This window comes from Equus quagga, chromosome 8 (genome assembly GCF_021613505.1).
Source record: "Equus quagga isolate Etosha38 chromosome 8, UCLA_HA_Equagga_1.0, whole genome shotgun sequence".
Classification (NCBI taxonomy): Eukaryota; Metazoa; Chordata; class Mammalia; order Perissodactyla; family Equidae; genus Equus; species Equus quagga.
Genome location: NC_060274.1, coordinates 131,000,710 through 131,020,650, shown reverse-complemented (window position 1 = coordinate 131,020,650; position 19,941 = coordinate 131,000,710). Strand labels below are relative to the sequence as shown.

Below are 19,941 nucleotides of genomic sequence, written 5' to 3'. Positions count from 1 at the left end.
CCCAATCAAGCCTTTAGATGATGCGGCTGCAGGCGGCATGACAGGTGCGTGAGGACTGACCCAGAACTGCCCAGCCCAGCTGCTCCTGAACGTGACGCACAGGAACCCAGAGAGCAAGTGACTTGTCTTAAACGGTTAAGCTGTGGGGTGACTTGATAGGCAGCAGTAGACTGATACAGTTCCTACACACTGCTTGTTAATTGCAAAAGGAACAATATTCGCTGCCCAGTGGAGAACCCTAGCAGACCCTGCCTTCACCAGTGATCAAAGTCACCGTCACGGGACAGGGCAAAGCCGTTGTCTCTCCCGATGGGACCCACGGAGAACGTAAACAAAAGTGTAACCCAGACTATCAGGAAACAGCACAAAAACCCAAATTATGGGACCCTGTCCCCAGAGTTCCATGAGCATTAGTTTCCTGATTTTGCTAACTAGACGGTGGTTAGAGAAGGGGGTGTTCTTGTTCTTAGGAAATGAACACAAAGTCACTTACGGCAAAGGGATCTGATGATGCAGCCTCCTCTCAAGAGGTTCAGAAAAAATCCTTGGACCTCGTTACCTACCTACCTACCTACCAACCAACCCACCACCGGAAACAAATCCACGCAACCCCGAGCTCAGGGCGTCCGCCATAGGCATGAAGGGTGCTGGCGTCTTGCAGCACACCCGTCTTAGTCCTTACAGAAGTCCCGCGCTGGATGCTGGCCAGCAGCCGAGTGCCTGGAGAGCTCGGTCTCTGGCGCCCACTGCTCCCAGGCCCGGAGCGCCAGCTTTGATCCTGAGGCTCTGGTCACAGCGCGCCGTGACCTCAGTTCACGCGGGACCTTCCCTCCCTCCTCCCTGGCTCCCGCTGACCCAGGCGCAGTGCACAGGGAGCCAAGGCTGCCCCAGAACAAGCCGAAGGCAGCGACGCACACAGGACCAGTTCTACAGGAAGGCCTAATTAACTGTCACACGAGGTGAGGGAGATTTGAGTTAGTCAGCTTAATTATTTTTGTGAAAAAACATGAGAATATTTTAGACCTTTGAAGAATGAGTTCTGCATTACGAATGCTTTATAAAAATTGTTTTGAAATACTTTTAATCTTACAGAAAAGGTGCAAGAATATCCTCCATCCTTATAAACTTCACTCAGATTCGCCAATGGTTAACATTTTGCCTCATGTGCTCCATGTCTGTCTGCAGGCAAAGGGGGAGGGGAGGGGAGGAGGTGGGGGAGAGACAGACACGGAGAGACAGAGACAGAGACACACACACAGATACTTCAGATGTGGCCTAAACCACATGCTAGGTGGAGTTCTTAAAAATAGAAAGATAAGGTGTAGACCTTAGTAAACCAGCAAACCTCTTCTTTCAAAATAAACCTTCACTGGTACTCTAAAGAAAATATAAAAAATAGATTTTATTCACATACTTTAATAGATTAAATGTATTAAATGTATTTAATTCCTGAAAAGTTCCCTCTCAGAAATGTTATACATTAGCAGTTCTCAGCCTGCATCACAGAAGTCCAAAAGTCCACATATACACCAAGCATTGTCTAAGCACCTTGCAGTATTTTTCAAACGCAGACCATTATGGTAATAAATTTCAAAAACCTGTGTACAGTCACGAGTCACTTAATGACAGGGATACGATGAGAAAAGCGTTGTTGGGCGACGTTGTCGTTGTGCGAACATCAGACTGTGCTCACACGAACCTGCAGCGCAGCCGGCTACACACCTGGGCTGTGGCGCTGATCTTCTGGGACCGCCGTCGTCTCTGTGCTCCGTCACCAACTGAAACGTCATCATGTGGCGCGTGGCCATACTTAAAGCAATTCTGAATTCACAGTAGCTTTTGGCCAAGATCTACTTATACAACTGAAAGTGTGACTATCATGTGATAACCCATGACGTTTTGTTGTTAAAAAGGGGTTTTACACTTAAAAAGGACAGATTTATGGATAACCTGCCATATAACAACTGCAAAACTTAGGCAATGAATTACGACACAGACTCCATGGCAAAGAGAAAGACATTTTAATTTATTTAAAGATTGGCACCTGAGCTAAAACCTGCTGCCAATCTTTTTTTTTTCTTCTTCTTCTCCCCAAAGCCCCCTGGTACATAGTTGTATATTCTAGTTGTGAGTGCCTCTGGTTGTGCTGTGTGGGACGCCACCTCAACATGGCCTGACGAGCAGTGCCATGTCTGCACCCAGGATCTGAACCAGCGAAACCCTGGGCCACGGAAGCGGAGCTCGCGAACTTAACCACTTGGCCACAGGGCCGGCCCCAAGACATTTTTATTTTAATAATAAAGGACAAGATAAAAATGGGATTCAGTTTACAGAAGTTTATCTTCTACAGGAGTCAGCTCGAGCTCAGCTACACCTCAACAAGGTTTAGTGACCACAAGACGCATGAAGTTAGATGGCAGCAGCGCAGTGACATTTGCCCATAACTGATTCTGACTCAGTCTGCTACCTCAGCGCTACTCAGGGCCGCCAGTCTGCGAAGGCTCGGAGACAGGGGCTTACCAGAACGTAAGGCCAGCGTCACTGAACTGGCACTTCCTTCTTCAGAGCAGGACTCTGGATGACGGAAGCAGCGTGCTGTCACACTCCAGCTCGGCTCCTTGGCCTCGTGGGCAGGCGCCGGGAGCAGAGCCGGCCTCCTGCACCCCAGCACCACCCAGCAGACAGTTTTAATAAAGTCCCTTAATGAATTGCGGGAGCTCACTCAGCGCACCCCCAGTGCCTGCAGCCGCCTCCTTTGTCCTCTAGGGTCGGACGCGGCCGACAGATGCAGGGCTGTGGCTACAGCGCGGCCATCGGTGCCTCCTGAACGGAGGGTGAAGACTCGCGCTAACCTGAGGAGGAACAGCTTCTTACGTTCCTGGCACATTTGACACTTAAACCACTAGTTTAGGGACACGCACAGAAACATTCACAGCTTCACACGATGATCTCCAAACACGAGCTGTTGTGGGGTCACACTGGACACCATCTGAAAGCGCATGACCAATGGGGGGTCTGGACAGGAGCGACCTCACTCTGCTCACGCAGCGTTCCCAGGGGGCCACTCCGAAGGGCAGTGTGCTGTCGGGTACGTGTGCGCACACGGTATGTAGAACACTATCCTATACTCACGTCTTGGTGACTTTTTTCAACACCCGAAGGTGACGTTTAAGCCAAGTCTGCAGCATTTGAGAGAGAGGAGCAAATTCTAAGGCCTGGAGAAACCACAGACGTCTGAATCTGCAGCAGACAGAAGGCATGCCAGGGCATTTCACTTCCTGGAGAATCGGTTGCCGGACTTGGAGGAGGCGTGGTGTGTGTCTCACTGGACGTCTGCCCCTGCAGGAGCAGCTCCGCTTCCTCTGCACGCACCTCCGAGAGCCCAGTTTGGCCGGCAGCGCCCCCGAAGCGCCGTCTCGGCTGGTCCAGGAGCGTGCAGCACAGCCCGGACTGACGACTACGGCGATGGACACAAACGAGGGAACATGCTTCACCAAGTCTGATTTTTGGATAAATAATGAAGAAAAACTCCCATACATACTATATTGCACCGATATTTGCAAGGCTTAAGTTGACCGTTGACTTTTCCAAAACACTTGTGCTCCAAATACTTTAAATAATCAATTAAATATGAGGCACCACATTTAACCGATGGTTTTTGAACTTTTAACCAATATATAAAAAATAAAAATACATCAGTTTCTTTATAAGAACTGCACCCTCTGGTGGCCCATTTTGTCTATTAAAAATATAAGACAAACATGCACGTGCGCACCCTTGCACCCCACACACCAGTCTCATTACTCAGAGATCACTGTCCTGTCTGCCCCTCCTGCCTTCTCGTCCACCCTGCCTCATATATATAGTTATTTAAAAATGGTTTAAAATACAAATACAATATAACCCTGGATCCCAAAATTCTCAAAATATTTCAACTACAACGACCCCGATACAGCTCCACTAAGCTTTTACAGTCAGCACAACAACAGGCCTCCTGGGTTTAAAAGGAATCTCACAGACAAATGACCCGCCCGTGCTCCCGTTCCTCTGGACTACATTCTCAAGGAAGCCTTTCCTTGCAGAGACTTTGCCGCGAGATCAGCTCTCTCTCTCAGCGTGCTGGCCTCCTCGGCGCTGCTGTGGGCCCGCGTGCTCTTTAACAAGAAGTGGCTGATGAAAAGCTTCAGGCCTTCTCGCAACATGCCGAGCTTTGGGTTGTCAGATACTCTGGAAAGGAATCAGGAACGTTATCAGGGATGAACCAGGCTCTCCCAGATCTCAGCCTAGGGATCTCAAACAGGGAGACGTAGCCTAGGTTCTCCTACAGACAGAACTCTCAGCTGAGAATGTAGCACACCCTCTGTGTTAGAAATCATTATCAGTTTGCTATTAGGCAAGTTCCATGTTTCTCAAGACTAACGTGTAAGATATTAGCTTAAAGTTAACTGGAAATGACTTTTCAGGACAACCGCTTTGCTTTTATAAATCAACATAAGTGACAATAATTTCTCCTCACCTCTTTCCCCTATGTTTTATCAGAACAAGCTGGGAACATACCTTGCAAAAATTAAACCAAGGTCTTCAACCTCTGTTTCCATTAATAGTATGTATAACACTTTCCGTAAAAAGTGGACTCGGGGTTTGTCCAATTCACTGAATTCAACCACCTAACAGAGTGAGGATGGAAAGAAAAATAAAGTTACACCGACTTACCAACTTCTTCAGTGATTTCCAAATACAGTTAATCAGAGAAAAAATTACTCCCCCTCCAAGTAAGGCTATTTCTAGTTTTATAACATGAACAGCTGTTGGCAAGGACGTGGGGCCATGGGACCTCTTAGGCGCTGCTGGCAGTGGGTGCCAGCACTGCTGAGAGCCACTCGACAATGGAAGTAAGCTTACGGGGTGCATACCTTATGAATCTGGAATTTAACAGCCAGAATTGAAACTTGTACTATCTCCATGCCTTAAAGAAACTACACCCTAGTTAAAACCACACATACAGACACGCACACACACATATACAGAATTTAGATCTGGGAGGGACTAATTCACCCACACATACAGACATTTGTATTCCTGAGACAACATATATAAACGATAGTATACCTCCTTGGTAGAATACTACACAGCAGTGATAAAACCAGAGAATAGAATTACAGATACCAACATGGATAAATCTCCAACCTAGGCTGAATGAAAAAAGAACTGTGGAAGGGTGTCACGAGCACGGTGACAGCACGACCTCACCCGGCAGAGGGTAAACGCGTGCAGAGGAGATTACAAGCCGTTGCTGACAGAGGTGCAGTAAGAGCACAAAAGCCTGCCTGGGAACAAGAGGGCCCAGGGGCAGCTCCAAGGACATCACCTCTAGCCCCTGCAGCTCTACTGCGTCTGAGGAAAACATGGGTCCCACTCCACTCCGAGCTCAAAACTGGAGTGAACTGAAGGCAAGATCTACTCCAGCAGGGAGAAGGCGTGTACTCTCCATGTTTTAAATTGTTCCCATTTCTGGGATGTGGTATAACACTCCAGCACCCTCATATTCAGTACAGTGGCCAAAACCCAACACCACACCACAGAGAGACACCAGGTCAACCTGTGGAAGTGCCCTGGGGAGTGCACACAAACGGAAACCGGAAGCAGAGGCTGCAGTCCGTCCTGAGATCAGGCAGAAGGCTCAGAGTACAGGCTCTGACCCCCAGGTTTTCCCATCGTCCACATTTTCAGGACACCCAGCCCCCAGTGGTCCCACTACCCAGGGCTTGCTGGCCACCTTGAACCCCACCTCCTGTGTCCACTCCAGACCAACACCAGGGTATCTGTGTCCCACCACTGCTTTAAAACCGCCTGCAATGGGGGGAGAGAGCGCCGAGCGCCAGCACCACAGCCCTGAGACCAGCTCCCACATCTCCCCATCTCACTCCCAACCAGTCAGCAGCCAGTGTGGGATTTATAATCAGGACCTGCACAGGAAGCCCAGATCCCGGAACAGGTTCACCTAGGCGAGCAGAACCACCGTCACTGTGCCTCACTGTACCAGCTAAATTTATCCTGACCTGGCTGTTTTCTATGATGGCTACGATAACGAAAACTCTTTTCAGGTAAGTCAGAATCTAAGGAAACGGTTTTTTTAAGGTACCAAATACAAGCAATTACACTATCGTTATCATTTCTTTTAATAATTTCATGCATTACACAAACCTTTAAAATGGAAAGTGGAAGTGATTTCGTCTTCAACAAGTGGGCCACCAGATGAACCAAATTAGAAAAATTAGTGGTTGGCAAATTTTCCAGGTCCCGAAATTTGTCCCATATGCTGAATTGGAAAGTCATCTAATATAACAATTAAAAAGAAGAAAAAAAGTTAAAATGTAAAGAATAAATCACTAAGAATGTAATCTAAAGTTATTCTACATATTCACTTATTTGTAATATCCTAAAAAAATCAAGACTTTTAGGGGCAACTACTCTCTCCTTTCCTATATACAGTAGTTTGAAGTGGCTTCACAATAATTTCTTTCTGTTGGAGTGTCTTCCTTCAAATCAGCAGAAATACTAGAGAAGAACATCAGAGAAGGATGATGCAGTACAAACCCAGAGAGGAGAGGTACTGGTTAACCGGCTGTGAAACTCCCTCATCTGTGATGGCAAAGGTGGCATGGAGAACATCTTGGACCCCGGGCACTCCACTTCAGCTGTGCCCACCTGCTCCCTGTGAAGGTGGGCCTGGTAGCAGGCGTGGACCATAACTGACCCACTGCACACAGCTCTCCAACCCCGATCAACTCCTGACTCTGGGCACTCATTTTAGGCGGGCTGAGCCCGGCAGACTGCTCAGAGAAAACATGGGTGACGGTGGGTAAGTTACCTGAAACCTCCTTTCATGCTCACAGAACTTGCTGGCCAGGAAGGCATAGAAAGGATTATATGTCTTCTCCTGAAGGCAGCAATCCATGAGAACATGAACTATTTCTCTCTCCTGCTGATCCTTAAGGCCAAGCCTGCAAAACAGAAACCGCAATGCCTCAGAAATCCTCAGTTTGCCCAGTTTTAACAGCTTCAAGGCAGAGTTCTTTCAGAGGAACACAGCCTGCCTGGCAGTGTGGTTAGCAGTGAGCTGGGCAGAGGAGGTGTGGTAACAAGAGCAGGTGTGGCTCCTGCTCGAGGCCCAGCCCTGTCCCTAACCTCTCCGGCCTCAGTGCTTCCGACAAAGTAGCAAGACCTGGGAGAGACCCCGGCCTGAGTCCTGTGCCAGCTACAAAGGGCTGAAACTGGCTCCTGACTGAGAGGACACAGGACCAACACTCAACCGCGAGCCTCCAAGTGAGGGTCCTGCCGCCACACTGTTGGATTTTTTTCTTTTTGAACACTTATGGTCTAATTTTTACACGGTGACACCCATCCTCTCAGGGTACAGTGCTGAGTGTGGACAAGCGTCTGCAGTCCCATAATGCTTCCCCAGTACTTCACTCTGAACGTGAAGAAAGAAAGGAAAATTAACTAATCTCAGATTTGTTTCGAAGTACTTTGTAAAAGTCACAGATACTTTTAAAATCTTATCACAACTACTTACAGAAACTATACCAGGAAGTTTTTAATTTAGAAGTAATTAGAAAGACAACTTTAATATGAAGATTTTAAGCAATTCATGACAAGCAACAGTCTCAGAATTACCAGCTGGTCATCTAACACCTTTAATCAAAACATATCCCAAAATGTTCTAATCTGGAACCACCGGTGGCCAATTAGTAGGAGCAAGAGTGCTGCCCAGGGGACACCCGATCCCGGGCGGGAGGCACAGGCAGAGCCCAGCCCCTCCCAAGCCGCTCTGACCAACCCTCCAAGTGCACACCGCACCTCCCCTCACTTCTGCCACCACATCTAACTACGTGGAAGTGAAAACGCTCACATAAATGCTTACTTTAGAAGCTTTTCGAATGCGTCCAAAAAATCTTCACTCGTCATTATCGTACAAAATATGTTTCTCCTGACGTCGGTGTTCATTCTCTGCTTTCGGGCGAGTTCTAGTATCTTTGAGCTAACCTGAAAAGAGGGATGATTGAGGCACAGATCATACAAATGTCTCAATGAAATCTGCTGCTTTGGTTTACTGTAGTTACTGAAGTTAAATTTCTAAAAAATAACATGAATATTTTGTGGTTTGACTGATGCACAATTACAAATTGTATGTAAATACTTAATTTTTGTTCTTGGGCAGCCCCTTAGAAAGAGAAACAATTTCAAGGGACAGTGCAAGCGATAGAGACTTCTCAGCAGTGGTGTGATCGGTCAGTCTAAGCAACAACAAAATAAGAGAGATAAGTGTCCACAGCCAGAGGAGCAAGGACGACAAAGTGTGATGGCGATCCTGGGACAGAAAAAGGATATTAGGGAAAAATGAAGGAAATCTGAGTAACATACGGACTTTAGTTAATAATAAAATACAAAGAAGTGCAAACAATTCTGGCAATCTGAAGTCTGAAGTTAATGGACCACAAGCCACGTCTCCTGGGAAACTGCTTCTGTGTCTCAAGAAACAGTATCTGCAACAGGAGCGTTTTGAGTTTCGTACATTCCTCTCATTCTATTCAACTTCTAAGTCTTTTATGTAACATGTTTTGGGACTTCAAAAAAAAAGAACTCGAATTAAATTATATCACAAAATAATGGCAACTTCTACACGGTCTTCAAATAAAGCCCTGTCCGTACATCTCGGTGACCACCCCACAAATAATGAGGAGGCCACTCCAGGGAGAGGCGCAGGGAGACGCCGCGGGGGACCTAGACAACACGCCAGGCGGTGGTGAGCACGGTCTCGTACCGTCCCTGCGAGCTGCTTCTGCGGGATCTTCTGCTGACCGCTGTCAATCATTGGGGCCCCGCTCCACGCGGACCCCACAATCCACCAGCGCCCGGTCTGGTCGGCGTTCAGGACGTTGTCCCAGGAGACGCGGAGCTGAGTCTCCGTGCCTGAGCCGGCACTGCGAACCTGAGAGAGAGAAAAGGCGCTGGTGAGGCGCTCTAGTTGGCTCAGTCTGTAATGCCGTCACCCCTGGGCTGCTCCTTTTCTGGATAATAGCATTTTTGGTGCATGAACACTGTGTGAGTCACTGACAACTGGGAGAGCTCACCTGTTGGGAATAACGCTAAAGGGAGAGGTAAACTCCCAGGATTTATGGTTGAGGCTTGTGGTCTACCACCCTACGTACCACTGTCTTGGAAAATGTCACACCAGGGGAAGGGGCTCAGACTCAGAGGCCACAAGGACAGCTCCGTCAGGCTGGCAGGGATACCAGGAGGGGCCCAGGATTTGCCAGAGTCAGCGATTCTGGATCTGACCAAAGACCTGGGCTGAAGGACTCGCCCTGATGGGCCAGGTCAGTGGGTCTCAGCTGTGGCTCCATGTTAGGAACACCCAGGAAGCTAACTTCACTGGTCTGGGTGGGACCCTGGCCTGGGGCCTCTTTCAAAGTGTCCAGAAGATTCTATTGGGCAGCTGTCTATAGCAGCACAGGCTGAGCGTGGGGATGTTTAACTCACAGGGACTCCCCTGCACACAGACCACTCAGAGGGTCTCAGTGCAGAAACATGAGACTCCCTTTTGATTTCCTGGAACCTTATTAACCAGACATGGCACCCAACTTGGCTCCAATCACCTTCTCGATTTTCACGATAGGTTCACATAGACGTGGAGGCTCAAAACAAGTTAGGAGTAGAAGTGATTTACCAAAGCTCTCTGTAATTTCCTCAGCTTCTCCACAGGCTCAGGGTCGTAGCCTGGAATCTTACGCATGTCATTGTTCTTCAGCGCCAGCATTGTCTCTAGCATGAACCGAACCTTAAAAAAGACAAAACAAGAAAAACCATCATTTCAAATTATCTCAACAACTGACCCTTCACCTTGGGAAGAAATAAAGCAACTCTGTGCACATAGTCCTCACTGCTGATGATAAATCAGAGACGGTCTTCAGGGAAATGGACTCCACTAACTTGAACATCTTGCTCAGGGCTACACGATACTTTAATATAAAACTGTCACCCGGCCTCAACTGGGACCTTGAACACTACCCCAAGATCTTAGCTCGCACTCCCACTCCCCACCGCCTCTGACCTCTCCCTCCATAGCTGTCCTCCCATCGTCATCAGCCACTGCCCCTCCTGTCCGATCACCTGTGCTCTCCTGCCTCCTGGGGACCTGCTCTGAGTTACCCCCTCCTCTCCACTGTATTTTCAACTTCTTTCCCACTCCTGGCCTTTTTACTACTTTTCAACTTTTAAATTGGAAATAACGTCATACTGAGAGAAACGTTGCAAGAACAGTACAAAGAATCCCATATACCCTTCTCTGAGATTTTGCCAAATGTTAACTTTTTTTTTGGGTGGGGAAGACTGGCCCTGAGCTAACACCTGTGCTAGTCTTCCTCTATTTTGTACGTGGGATACCGCCACAGCATGGCTTGATGAGTGGTGTGTAGATCCGCACCTGAGATCTGAACCCGTGAACCCCGGGCCGCTGAAGGGGAGTGTGTGAACTTAATCACTATGCCAGGAGGCTGGCCCCAAATGTTAACTTCTCATTGAGATATAATTCATATACCATAAAACTCACCGATTTAAATGTACTTAACACATACAGGGTTCTGCAACCATCATCACAATCCATTTTAGAACATTTTCATCAGCCCCAAAGAAATTCCAAACCCATTCCCCAACTCCACCAGCCTTCATCAACCACAAGTCTACTTTCCGTTTCCGCCAACTTTTGTGTCTTAAACTTGACCTCTGAACATTCACCGTGGTACCTCTCAACTTGCAGAGCAGCAGATGAGGTAGGAGCCACGCTCAGGCCTGTCACTGTCAAGCAGCAGAGCCAGCGGTCAGCCACGCGGACTGGCACCTGAGCCCTGTACCTGAGCCCTGTACACATGGCCTTCCTCAGTGAACATTGTTTGAATGGATAAATGTTAAATAAATCAATTCTTAAATTCACAGAATACCTGAGTTCTTAGTAAATAAACAAGGTTCATTCACATATTAAAGACAAAGCCACAAAATCAGATGAGGCAGAAGATGACAGGGATCACCAGGAAATTAAACACGGTATTTACCCCAATACTTATTTCTACGTTCTGGCCAGTCTGTGAGCGTTTAGGAAGCAGGTCAAGTGGTGCACTCGTACCCTGGTCTGGTCCTGGAACGTGCTGCCCGCCCCACTGGCCTTGGCCTGTGTCTCAGCAATCAGTTCCTTGAGTGACAAAGCATCATCTTTTCTCAATGAAAAGCCGACGTTTTTCAGCATTAACAGAATCAGTTCAATATCTTTTTCTGTGAAAGTTCCAATAAGCTTTTTCAAAATGTCAAAGATGAGGAGAGAATGTACCACATGGAAGTTATATAAATGGGCAATGATGGAAAACAGGTTGTCACACTCTTTGCCTTCACTCCTGTTTTTATAGACGTCATCAAACTTCCTCACCACAGCTTCCAGAAAGTGAGCGCCGACCTGGACAAAGGAGGCAGGAAAAATATCATTGGAAATACGTAAACATCAAACATTAGCAAGAGGTTCTCAGAGACTCTCTTCCTCTTTCAACAAACTTGAGCGTATGTGGAAAGAATTAGTCTTTTTTAAACTAACGCATGAAATGTGCACATGGTCGGACGCAGACTTTGAAAACATCAGTCTGCGTGTACAGCGCTCTGCATGTGAGGACACAAGCAGTGAGCGACCACACAGAGCAATGCGCCACCGCTCGAGCCGCCACTGTAAGTCCACCTGCCCGTCTTCAAAATCCACAGTGTGGTATTCTTGGCCAGCTGACATTCTGGTTCCTTGGAAAAGTAACCTTGTTAACAATGTTAAGAATGTATCTACATCTCTAAAAACATACAAGTATCAAACAAGACTCAGGTCTCAAGCTCAAGCTGAGAGTGGAGAAGCTGGAAGCAGGGACATGGTGGTGGCATGGAGTGACGTCAACACTCCAGTGGAGAAATGATGACATGACTCAACGCAGCCAGGCTGGACCCAGGAAGGAAGACCGGGCACGAGAGGGATGCAGCGACAGAACCAGCAGCGTGACCAGTCACTGGATGTGGAAGATTAAATGTCTGGCTAACAGGCGATGACAGAACTTCTAACTGGAAGACTAAACCTCTGAGGAAGAGCAGGTTGGTGGGGCTGGATAAACTCGGTTTAAGACATGAAGCTTGAACTGCAGGGCGGCCAGGGAGGGCCGGCTGTACATGTGTGAGTGGTGGTCAAAATCGTGGGTGAAGACGAGATCAAGCAGACAGGTCGGGGTGTAATGGGAAAACACACACAGATCACGGATAAACTGCCAGAAATAAATGCTACAAGAATCCAGGAAAGGCACCAGCTGGGCAGGAGGGAGCAGTGACTTCACGGAGGCCGGCTCTGACCAAGTGGACGTGTTCTAAAGAACTAACGTTTCTAAAGACCTGAGACCCAACAAATACATTTAACCGGTAAACTGCCAATTCAAGTCCTTTCACTAAAGATAAACCTGAGGACCCATTATGACTACTATATAACGTTCAAATATAACTTAAGAAATTAAAATTCTGCAGACAGCAAAAACAATTCAGGCATAAAATATACCCAGGTAGGTTTTCAATCACATGAACAGAATTATTTAACTATATCAAAGTTTTAGATTTCATTTAATGACTTCAAAGTAAAATATAACTTAGTATAACATTTAAAAAAGGACTACTAGGTATTTTGTTCCAGATATTTAAGCATACACATTAATTTTGACTTGGGGATTTTAACAAATCTGTAAAGACCTTTTTCTTTTAATACTACTACTAATAGGCCACGTGTATTTATTGAACACCTACTACATGCCAAGCATTTTATAAAATCACATCTAATGTGCACACAGCCCTGCAAGGTAGGTGTTATTTTATCCCAAGCTGCATTTGATGAAGTGAATCTCACAGAGATTGATTCACTCCAGACCCCATCGCCAATCAGGGGGAAAGGCTGGATTTATTCCACCTGTTTAACCCAAAGCCTGTGCTGTTTCCACTAAACCACTCCACCACTCCAGATGCCAAATGACGTTGCTAAAACAAGACGAAGCTTGTTGAGGCTGGATAACAGGCACACGGAGACTCGTGCCATTTTGTCTGCTTTCGTGCGTGTTTGGGGTTAGTTAAAAACTAATAATGTTTCCAAGTACACATCTTTATTATTGCTGGCTTCCTTCCCCTACCAGATTATCTCGCTACCCTTCACCCCTTGAAACCAGGGATGAATTATCAAACGGCCTCCTTCCTGATTGCTTTGGTCTGGATGGGGTGCATTCTCATCACTATCCCGTCCGCCTACTTCGCAACAGAAACTGTCCTCTTTATTGTCAAAGGCCAGGAAGAGATCTTCTGTGGTCAGATCTGGCCAGTGCACCAGCGGCTCTACTACAAGTCCTACTTCCTCTTTGGCACCGAGTTCATGGGCCCCGTGGTCACCATGACCCTGTGCTACGCCAGGATCTCTCGGAGCTGTGGTTCAAGGCCATGTCTGGTCTCCAGACCGAGCAGATCCGGAAGCGGCAGCACTGCCGCCGGAAGACGGTTCTGGTGCTCATATGCATCCTCACGGCCTCCGTGCTGTGCTGGGCGCCCTCCTACGGTTTCACCATCGTGCGCGACTTCTGCCCCACTGTGTTTGTGAAGGACAAGCACCACCTCACCGCCTGCTACGTCACAGAGCGTATCGCTATGAGCAACAGCATGATCAACACCGTGTGCTTCGTGACCAAAGACCTGACTTTTGATTTTTAAATGACTCAGAAGCAGTTCGGTGATGACACCATGGTCTCCGTAACTCACTTTTCTCCTTCCATGAACTCCTGTGAGGATGTTTTTCTTTCTAGAACTGGAAGTTGTTTATGGAACCAGCGTTGAGAGCTCATCAGACGCGGGCAGAAATTCTAGTGGACGTCATCAGCTAAAGCGCCATGACGACTCCCTGGAATGAGCCATTTCAGCGCCTTTCATGCTGTCAGTGAAGGTTTCATGAGTAATCCCATGTTCTCAGGTCCAGGAATTCCTGATATGCTGTGGGCCGTCACGGCCCACAGCTCTTACTCTAACTCCATGAAATGCCATCTGCTGTGAGACCGTGTTGATTATGAAGCACCGTGGCACGATCCAGGGGGACGGGGTGCCCTAAGAGCCTTACGACAGCACTGGATCACGGCCATCACAGGGCACCAGGACCGGGTCTGTGATGCCATCACACTTCGATGGAGAGAAGGACTCAGCGTCATGTGAGAGCACAGCTCTTAGAGATAAAAGCTACTTCAGAAGAGCGATGCCCTAAATCGCTGGTGAGGAGGTAGCTGAGGAGAGTCCTGCCGCTCAGAAGACCCGGGGCCTACGCCTCTCTCTTCTGTCCCTGCCTACCAATGCCCAGGAGGCCCCAAAGGCTCCATCGTTCAAGAGTCCCACCATGTGACTACGGCTAGATGAGAGAAATGTGGTTCAGAAGGTTCTCTACGAAGAGCCATGAAGCCCTCAGTGGCAGGAAAGGCCAGTGAGGAGAACGTGGGAGGAAGAGCGGAATTTCAACCTGAAAACGCCCTTCTGTATCGTGCAGAAGTCAATCAGGACTAACCTTTTCTGAGCAGCTACATGGGCCAGGCTCCTGGAGACACACTACACGTAAAACTCACTAAACCAACTCTACAGAGGAAGACACGGAGGCAGAGCTCCCCAGGCCACAGCGGCACACAGTACAGCCGCGCTCTGGACGTGGGTAGCATCCTCCCCACGTACCCTGCTGCTCTCACCACAGAGCCCTAACACATGAACGAGGATTCTTTTTTCGCAAATTTGAGGATTCTAAAGTAATCCCTGGACAGGTCCACTCTCTCAGACTCCAAATGACTTTAAGATTGTGACTGAGAGCAAACACCAGGAAGACGAGCTGAGTGAAGGGTGCTGTGGCAGCTGGTGGCCAGCCCAGAGCTGAAGACAAGGGCCAGAGTGCTTGGCACAGAACTCGGCAACATCGCACGGCAATTCGTGGCTTTGCTGCAGTTGCACAGGCGGTTAAATAAACATCTGCCCTGCTCATCTTGCTAGGAGACCTGAGGACCTGATGTAAGACAGCAAGTGGGCAGACTCACACCAGTGACCAGCCTCTCAGCCAGGCCTTGCTGCCAAGGCCTGTTCTCGGGGCAAGGGCCATCATAAGGGAAAGAAACTAAAAGCTAACATTAAAAGATACTGTATGTACCACGTAAAGATCCAAAGTGGTCAACGAGTGCGTGTACCGAACACAAACATCACCTGGGAAAAGCAAGCCTCGTGCGCTTCATCGCCCACCCGTTCGCCCACTCCAGTATAAACTCCTGGCATCAGACTGATTTCCCTCAAGCACCTGGAACCAGCCACGTGGAGGGAAGGGAATACTAACTGGGAAGGTTATGATTTCACCCTATCAGGTGACAGAAGACAACCCCAGAGGTGTGTGAGACTGTGGAACCAGAGCTGTCACCACCGGGCCTGGCTGACACTAACCCCGAGGGTCACCAGGCAAGGATGAAGCACCCCGGAGGAGTGGGGACACCTACTCGACACCAGGCGTCGTGCAGGTGCTTTATGTATGTCATCCAATTTAATCCTGACAAAGGCCCGACGGGAAGCGGCTGCAGCCCGACTAACAGAAGAGAACATGGGGAGCTCTGCGCCCCCCTGGCAGCGGCCCAGGCGGCTCCAAGCCTAGGCCCTGTCTCTCCCTTAATACCTCACGTTCTGCTAGCCCTCTTACTTATGAAGGAACGACCTCCCACCCAATACGAATACTGTGGTAGTGAGACCATACAAACATCTGTACTCTGAACATCTGGAATAAGTCACTAACAGTAACGGAATACAAAGAATACACAGAAAATGAACTCAAGTCCAAGGTGTCAGTCTGGAGGAAGATAAACTAATAGAATAATAAAGACATGTTAGAATGGACCAAACACAAAAGCAAAAGTTGACCAAAATCAAGTGATTTCTGGAATGCCGTTTAGAGTGACAAGTATCGACCTTATCAGGCCTGTCACTAAAACAAGCATCCTGTAGACACGTCACCAGACTGGAGGGAAGGGAGCCCCACCTCGATCCCGACCGTGCGGTGGAGAATGCTGACCAGGAGGACGTGCTCCATCACCAGCCTGCTGGGCATGGTCGCAGCCGGGGCGCAGGCGCTCACCAGGACGGCTGTCAGAGTGTCACTCATGTCCTTCCTGCTGTGGGCCATGTACAGCTCCTCCAGCTGTCCGCTTATGGAGGCCATGTTCGCTTCACTCAACCTGCCAACGATCGTAAAGACAGCAGCAAGGATGTTTCAAACTAGGAATTATTTCTCAGGACAATTTAAAAAAACGAAAAAATTGTCAATACTACCAATACATCCTATTCTATGTACACACGACCCATGAACAATTCTTGTCCTGCCCCCATAACCTAGCATGTACCCTATGTAACACATAATCCTGTGGAACCTTGAAATGATCTAACTGTCGTCTTTCCAGCTGAAATGTGGCCACAGAGAGGCACATGCAGGATTCTCCTTCAGGCCACTGAGACTGTAATGAGGACGCTCCACTGGCATCCTGACAGGACGTCCCCAGGCAGAGGCAGGGAACCATCCCAGACACATCAGTATGTGCTGTTAGGAAAAAGGACAACTTTTCCAATTTTTTGTTGCCATAAATACCTTTAGTTCCTAACCCTGATAAGAGGGTGCTTGGTTTCCTGAAAGGGGAGGGAAGGATATACATGCACATGGAAGATTATGCACTGTTCCTGTGCTAACACTGAACACCAAAGCAACACGTTTGGTAAAATTCCAGGATGGACCATGGAAAGAGTTTTTTTTTTCTTTTTCTAATTTTTTTTTTTTTTTTGAGGAAGATTAGCCCTGAGCTAACTACTGCCAATCCTCCTCTTTTTGCTGAGGAAGACTGGCCCTGAGCTAACATCTGTGCCCATCTTCCTCTACTTTATATGTGGGACGCCTTCCACAGCATGGCTTGCCAAGCGGTGCCATGTCCACCCCTGGGATCCGAACCGGCAAACCCCGGGCCGCCCAGAAGCGGAATGTGCAAACTTAACCGCTGCACCACCGGGCCGGCCCCTAGTTTTGTTTTAATTGAAGAGAAATAATAAAGAAAAACAATGGTGTAGTGCTCATAACGGGTATCACAAGAGAGCCGCGTGTGCTGGGACAGTTCTGTCTTGACTGTGCGGTAGGTCCCAGGAGCTTCCTGTGCGAGATGCTGCATAGAGCCGCACACACGCAAACAGGAGTGATGAGCAAGGGGGACGGAAGACCGTGTTCCTGACTGGGAGTGCCACCGCAGGGCCGTGCACTCGCCTCTGCAGGGAGGAGGACGGGTCCTGCCACCACTGCTCCTGGGACCGACCACGACTCCACCCCATTCCTGGGACTTCTCAGAATAACCACACGGGCACCTGCCTTGCTTTCAAACTCTAAGAATTCAAAGCACCAAACAGAAAAGGCGGCCATCCTGCTTTTCCAGGTCTGGCTGGAACAGAAAGGAGCCAGTCAACAGCTGCAGTCCCCGCCCCTGTCACTTATGGTTTAATTTCTGGGGTAGTTTTCATAGTTTTAGAAAAGAGACAATCTCTTTGAATGACACAATGTAACAACACTGCGAGGCCACCTGTTAATGAGACCTTTGACGTGTTTCTTTAGCCTCTCCAGTTCTTCCTTTTTCTGGGCATCTGCTGTCTCCTCAGCTCGCCGCACATGAGGTGGGATGTATTTTCCACCATTTTCACACAGACTCTGCTGGAAAGGACAGAAATGAACTATAAGAAGCTTATTTTGAACAAATTCCACTTTTCCCCTTGCTATAGTCACCTTTAGATATTAAATTCCCAAGAGCTGGTAGAAGCTGTAGCTACTGACCATTGCTGTCCACTAAATATCAGGCATTTACTGAGGGCCTAGTATGTTCTGGGCAAGCACTCTAGCCCCAGTCTGCTGGACGTCTTCATTTACGTTAACGCAATACACTTCACCACCGTGTTTTCCCTCTGGAGTTCTTCAGATCTGGCTGTGCCCAACCCAGCCCTACAGTCTACACTTTTACCCAGGCTTAATTTACGGCAGGCAGGCAGAACACAAACACCTAAATCAAATGTACCACCAGTTTTGGAGGAAAAGTGTTCTAAAATAACTTCAAACTTGTTCAAAACTAACATCTAAACTTACATGATAAAATCAAAACCAATCCACTGCTCAGCATTCCCTAGATTACCAACTGGGAGGGTTAGAAATCATTATCACTGACCCTGGGCACCTAAGTGACAAGCCTTTAGGAGACAAACATTTGTAAGGCGTGACCCTTGTTTCAGAGTTTAAATTTAGTTGGAGAAAGCACATTCATGTACTACACAGAAACTGTTACTCTTGAGGCACCCTTAGTTCAGACTGTATGTCCACTACAGCTCAACAAGCTTTGAAAAAAAACTTAGGAACAGTTAAAAAATAAAGTCCTAAGAGAAGAACTGATAGCATTTAGGGATGGCTCACAAAGTGCCAGGTGCTAAGACACTAGGGACAGAAATGAAAGACAGTTCATATACTTAAGATGAGGAGGATCCCACAGATGATATTAACAGATAAACACCAAGAGCGAGAAAATGAGAAAACGCTGTGCAGACAGAAGGAATAACATATTTAGAAGCAGAATGCTGAAATAGTGAGGTGCGGAGAAGAAAATGCGAGCAACTCCATATGGCTGCCGTCAAGGTGCATCCTGAGGGGAAGCTGCTTTAACAGGGAAGGAGCTGGCCCATGAAGCCCTGGACTGCTACCTCATGGATTCTGAACTTGTCCTCCGATGTGAGACTTCATCCAAGGCGGTGTTGTAGATCAGCTTTGTGTTTTAGAAAGATCCACTCCAGGGCAAATGGACAGGAAAAGGATGAGGTGAGGGCAGAGGCGAGTCAGGGGTGCAACTGTCCTCAGGACACACCAGAGGCCACAAGAGAGCAAGTGGGGAGGGGAGCCAAACTCAGGTTTGGAGACTGAGGCAGAAAACGTGAAGGAAGGAGATGTTGCCTTAGGACAAGGGTGGGAACAGCCATTAAATTATGCTTTCTCCCTTAAACCTTTGTTATAGAAATTTAAATACATAAAAGTAGACAGAATAACCCAGTTTACCCACATTCAGCTCAAACAAGTATCAATACAACAGTTGCGTCACTCCTGCCCTAGGCTCCGCCCCCACTTGTTATTTCGAGGGAAATCCCAGACACCTTAGATAGTTCACATGATAGCTGATGTCAGATACCTCATCTGTTGTGTCAACATCCTCCGAGGAATTTTCCCTCCTTTCTTCATCTTCTGCAAAACGGACTCTCTTTTCACCCCTTTTCTCCTTGGCTCTCCCTTCAGCTTCTTCGGCTTTTTTTCGCTTCTCCTCTTCTACCTCCTCCTCCTCCTCCTCGCTCTCCTCGCTCGGTGCTCCCGCCTCTGCGTCCTGCTCTTCCTTTTCCTCTTCCGCATCCTCCTCCCGATCCTCCTCCCTCTCGTCCTCGGGGTCGCTCTCTACGTCACTTTCGGGCAGCGTCTCCCCGGCACCCTCCTCCTCCTCACTACTGCTTTCATACAAGCCCCCACTGTTCCCAGACTCCAGGGCTCCCAGGATATAGTCGAGCCCATCGCGGGCGAAGCTCAGCGGCACGGCGCTCCCGTCGCCCTTCCTCCGGCGCTTCTTCAGGCCGAGGCAGCGCTCCAGCTTCCGGATCTCGCGGTCCTCCTCCTCGTTGGCCGCCAGAAGTGCTCGTTTCCGGGCGGCGGCGGCAGCGGCGGACCCGGTGCCCCCGGGCGGGCCCCTGGCCTGGGCGCGGGCTGGGGCGGCCTCGGCCGGGGCGCGGGGA

The 19,941-nt window shown here is 48.4% G+C and overlaps 1 protein-coding gene across 3 annotated transcripts in view; it reads right to left on the bottom strand.

The window, feature by feature from the left end:
* Window positions 1–2,180: 2,180 nt before the first annotated feature.
* NOM1 (nucleolar protein with MIF4G domain 1) overlaps window positions 2,181–19,941 on the bottom strand; it is a 19,749-nt gene continuing 1,988 nt past the window's right edge. The window contains exons 2-12 of one of the 3 annotated variants that reach the window (XM_046670205.1): window positions 19,353–19,941; window positions 17,715–17,839; window positions 16,142–16,337; window positions 11,183–11,506; window positions 9,731–9,841; window positions 8,825–8,992; window positions 7,925–8,046; window positions 6,872–7,004; window positions 6,205–6,336; window positions 4,558–4,667; window positions 2,181–4,227 (exon numbers count right to left, since the gene is read on the bottom strand). In XM_046670205.1, the coding sequence (XP_046526161.1) occupies window positions 4,053–4,227; window positions 4,558–4,667; window positions 6,205–6,336; window positions 6,872–7,004; window positions 7,925–8,046; window positions 8,825–8,992; window positions 9,731–9,841; window positions 11,183–11,506; window positions 16,142–16,337; window positions 17,715–17,839; window positions 19,353–19,941 (2,185 nt within the window). In that variant the 3' untranslated portion in view covers window positions 2,181–4,052. Of the gene's footprint in view, window positions 4,228–4,557; window positions 4,668–6,204; window positions 6,337–6,871; window positions 7,005–7,924; window positions 8,047–8,824; window positions 8,993–9,730; window positions 9,842–11,182; window positions 11,507–16,141; window positions 16,338–17,714; window positions 17,843–19,352 lie in introns of all 3 variants that reach the window. The other 2 variants (XM_046670204.1, XM_046670206.1) reach the window with 2 other exon arrangements.